Source organism: Limulus polyphemus, unplaced genomic scaffold (assembly GCF_000517525.1).
Source record: "Limulus polyphemus unplaced genomic scaffold, Limulus_polyphemus-2.1.2 Scaffold1773, whole genome shotgun sequence".
NCBI lineage: Eukaryota > Metazoa > Arthropoda > Merostomata > Xiphosura > Limulidae > Limulus > Limulus polyphemus.
Genome location: NW_013667383.1, coordinates 148553 through 153473, shown reverse-complemented (window position 1 = coordinate 153473; position 4921 = coordinate 148553). Strand labels below are relative to the sequence as shown.

The window sequence follows — 4921 nt, the reverse complement described above, 5'->3', positions numbered from 1 at the left end:
TTTAACAAAAATAAAAAAAATTAGACCCGCGATCAAAAAAGGTTGCCGACCACTGGTCTACTCTTTTACCAACGAACAGTGGGATTGACCATCACATTATAACGCCTCCACGACTGAAAAGGCGAGCATATTTGGTGATGTGGTTCGAACCCACGACCCGCAGATTGCAAGTCGAGCACTCTAACCACCAGGCCAAACGTAAATGTACCATTGCACAATTAGCTATTAGAAATATTAGGTTTTCATGTGAACTAGCACGCATACACGCACAGACTGAGTGACACGCATTGTTCTTTTAATTACATAGATATTACACAACCGTCTTGTTAATTTTAACACATAAATGAAAGAGAAGAAAACATCTCCCTACATTTGATGGTATTTTAAAACAAGGTTCAAAACAAAAATCGCCGCACAAAAAGGCAGATAGGTTTGGAAATATAGTTGAAATCTGATTGGCGTTGTATTCCAACCGATGTGCCAGATCTATTTCTTCAATTATCTTTATTACGAAGTGTAACTGTATTTTTCTGCATTTCATGAGCGACAATTTCAGTTTTTGGCTTTGTCTACGCGCTTGTGTGTGTGTGTTGTATATATATATTATTTAAACTGTGTTAAGGTTTACTTAAACATGTAAGTAAGCTGATGAAATAAACAAGGAACAAGATCAAATTAGTTTTGTTTCAACAGTACGATTAACATCATAAAATCTGGCACAACATTCAGCTTTGTTTCAACAGTAAGATTAACATAATAAAATATGGCACAACGTTCACTTTTATTATAACAGTACGGTTAACATCATGAAATTTGGCATAACATTCATTTTTATTTTAACAGTACGATTAACATCATAAAATCTGGCACAACGTTCAGTTTTGTTTCAACAGTACGATTAAAATCATAACGTCTGACACAACGTTCAGGCAATAGGTTGACGTAGAAGGTAATTCAGATTTGACCTTGTAATCTTTAGTCCAATACTAATAAAGTGATAAGTTTGATTATTTGTTTGTTTGTTTGTAGTTAAACACAAGTTACACAATGGGATATCTGTGCTGTGCCTACCACGGCTATCGAAACCGGGTTTCTAGCGTTGTAAGTCCGCAGACATACCGAAGTTTGATGATAGAAAATGTGTTAATCAAAGGATTAAAAAACGTGTTGCTGTTGACTGAGGGGCAACTTTAATGATGCGAAAACGCTCTCATTATTGAAATAAAAATTTAATACCGAGCGTATGCATCTTTATTTTATTGTCTTATATGTACACACACATACCCCCGGCGGCAAGTCTGAGGGTTTATAACGCTAAAAAATCAGGTTCCGATACAAGCGGTGAGTAGAGCACAGATAGCCCTTTTTTGCAGATTTGAGCTTAACAACAAACAATACACACACACACACACACACACACACAATATATATATATATATAATTATTAATTTTATGGGTTGCTTGGATTTAAACTATATAATTAATATAGCATAGAAAAAAATACTTAGTTACAATAGTTAATTCAGTTTTGGTGAGCGTGCTAGTGACCCAGTGCTGTTTCAACAATAAAGTGATAACAATTTCCTGTGTTGTATAGGCAAGAGGATTTATCTCAAGGATATATCCAGGAGTTATCTATGCGAGTGTTTAAAGCAGGTGGATTCGTGGTTATAACAATGTTTACAGTATTCCATAGGTAAACATTATTACAACACACCTGAGGTCGATTCTCATTTTCAAACACTATTTGTATTCTTTTAATGAACTAAAATTAGTTTTAAAAAACTGATGCTACCGTTAAACAAACAAAAAAATGCGAGCAAAGCACCCAAAACAAGTACAAGCGAATAAAGAACAAAAAATACCGCTATTATTATCAGCTGCATATTTAACCAAACGGTATTATGTTCGTTCATTGTTTGATAGACATTCACTTTTAACCCTTCGTTCAAGCTTTGAAGTCGATATACACAACTCAGAACAAATAAAAATATCTTAGACAAAAAAAAAGAAATATCACTTTATTTTCTTTTTAACTTCGTTTGTTTGTTCATATTTCTTATGTAAGATTCATTGTCCAAAGTCTGATATTTTCTATATATACAATTCTATTATAACATCTGAAAAGTTCTTACCTTGAAATTCGTCTCTCAGAGAATGAGGCGATGCAAGCTGCAAATCATAGCTGAATGATGCCACCTCTTTATGCAGTCCTTTACTTGTTTGCTCCGCTTCCACGTAAAGAGCCACCTTGCCGAGGTACGAAGTAAAGCATCGAAATAGCTCTGGATGCTTTCCATCAGTTTTCGTAAAAAGAGAGTGTAATTTCCTGTGCCCTTCAACATAAATATTAGCTCCACTAAATTGGGCGTCCGTTCGAAGACAACCGAAGAAATCACGACCAGAAAAACCATGGCGTAGCACTAATCGCAGCGCTCCTCGCGGGTATTGCCACTGAATTCTACCTTGACCACACCGGAGATAAACTGATTGAACTTCTCTTTCTTCTTGAAGTAATCCGCTAGGAAAAACACAATTCAATTTTTTTTAAATAAGATTAACGTTAAAAATAAAACCAATACATTTTATTTTTTAGGGTAAACATTACACTTAACTCTCTACCATTAAATGAATGTTAAGTTTTCAATTTTAAACATCTACTATGAACTTATGAAGCATATACTTAAATTTATTAGGAAGTATATCAACCAATCATGGTGTTCAACTCAATTTTAGGAGTCGATGACTATGGTTCACCACTGTTTTCTATTCCTCGTTACCTGCATCAACTTTTCTAATTCGAGCTTATTTCCAAGCCTTTTTCTAGCGTCATCAAGGAAAGTATGTTTCTGCCTGTCTCTCGCTCCTCTTCCCTTGATTTTACTCATCAGAATCTCCGAACACTTTTCTCTAGATCTAATTATATATTCAAAGTATCAAATATTCCGGTCTCTTCACATATCCAACAGTTGTCTTTGCACGTTCCAATACTTCCTCATTAATTTTTGTTATGTAGCTGATCGTCATCATTCGACTATAACACCCCGTCTCAGGCGCTTCCAACTGTGCTGATAGACAAGGTCCAACTTTACACACTCGTAGAGTAGGACTGACCATACCAACATTTGAGAACTCTCTTCTTCAATTCTTGTTTACATGTTACCCGAATAATTCTTTGAGATTCTCTGGTAGCATTCTGTACGACAGACTGGCCAAGGGTAGCAGGTTTACAGGGAATGTCTAATCATCATAATGCACGTTACATAGCTTGGTTATTATGTAGCCTTTATTTTGCTTCATTTTGCCTTACGTTTTTCTATAACGTTCAAAACATACTTACCACGCAGCATATGAAAGTTGAAAGACCCGTATGTGTCATTCATCCGGTCTTCTGCTAATAACATTAAACAGTGGCACACTTAACTCCACAATATATATTTATACAATATTGAAATTAATTAAGACTAATATCAACGTCGTTGATGCTTGATCGACCATCAGTGTACCGTAATCCAGGAATCTGGTCAAAACATCAGCATTGATACTAGACTTAACAATATTTCTTTTCTGTCGGTTTGAATTTCTTGTCCATTAGTAAACTGGATGGTTGAGAGAGGAGGAGAAGGAATATTTTGTAAAACCAGTTCCTAAGAAAGTAGTAAACTGACAATTTACAAAATGAACATTGCCTACATATTTAGCACAACTTTTGAGACATTCATTTTTTTACATTTTTCCCACAAAGCCTTTTATCCATGTGATGCAAGTTTGCATTGTTGGAAAGTGTTACAGTGTTACCTTTTATATCATATAATTTTTCTGGGTTGCATTCTTAGTTGCATAACTAATAGGAGCTTACCATTCGACAAGTCATAGTATAGTTTTAGAATATATGAATAAAAACACATGTATAATCGTAAACTGTTTAATAACATAATAAAATTCAAATGATTAAAATTATTTATGAGATGCAACACTGGATTAAATTTTGCCGAGAGTTACGGAATACAAAAATTCTAGGATTAATAAATATCTACATTAACATATTCGCCATTTATCAAATTGTTGCTTCTTTACGACAAAAAAAAAAGAAAGAAATGTAATTTTACAATGTTTGAAATAAAAAAATTAATAATTCGCTCTTGATACAGAAAGGCTTAGCCATTCGTAAGTCGGCGGTAAAATTTCTGGCTTCTTACAGCTTTTTAATATCCAGACTTTGATTTCCTGCAATAATCAGACCGCAGGTGTAGCTTTCGTACTAATCAAGCAGTGTACATTTGTAGTGATTAAGTACACGTAAAACACAATAAACATACCGTTTCTGTTGTGAGATTTGCTTTAGTGTCTGTAAAGTTGAGAACACCAATAAAGAATAAATGTTGAAACAACCGAAAGGTATAATAGGGCACGAGGACGAGGCTGTGTGCGTTTTGTTCGAGCGTGATGCCAAGCTGATAGCTGAGTTGTTTAAGTTCATGGCTAGTATCTAAACCTGGGTAACGAATAGTTGGTTCTGCTGTCACTCCGTACAAAGCAGCTTGACAAACTTTGTTAACTATGCAGGGCATTCCTTTGACAAATCCGATTGATAAGAAATCCACTTTTTTTTTGAGGTTACCTGCATATTAATTTCATTCAGCATCATGCCACCTTTTTAGCATATTTTGTACAGTAGCTCTAATACAGAGAAAGAAATGAAAAAACAAACTGGATGAAACAAGATTTTCCTGAAAATGGCTTATTCACATTGGACTGGTTTTAAACAACATACCATTTAGTGACAAGCGGTAAGTCTTCGAACTTACAAGCTAAAATTAGGGGTTCGATTCCCCTCGGTGGACACAGCAGATAACCTGATGTGGCTTTGCTATAAGAAAAAAACACACACACACAAAATACTGAAAATAGTTTTTAGTTA

At 34.8% G+C, this 4921-nt stretch overlaps 1 protein-coding gene across 1 annotated transcript in view; it reads right to left on the bottom strand.

The window, feature by feature from the left end:
- LOC106464898 (meteorin-like protein) overlaps nt 1–4921 on the bottom strand; it is a 31631-nt gene that overhangs the window by 13392 nt on the left and 13318 nt on the right. Inside the window, exon 2 of the mRNA XM_013925069.2 lies at nt 2136–2521. Coding sequence (XP_013780523.1) covers nt 2136–2521 — 386 coding nt within the window. The remainder of the gene's footprint in view (nt 1–2135; nt 2522–4921) is intronic.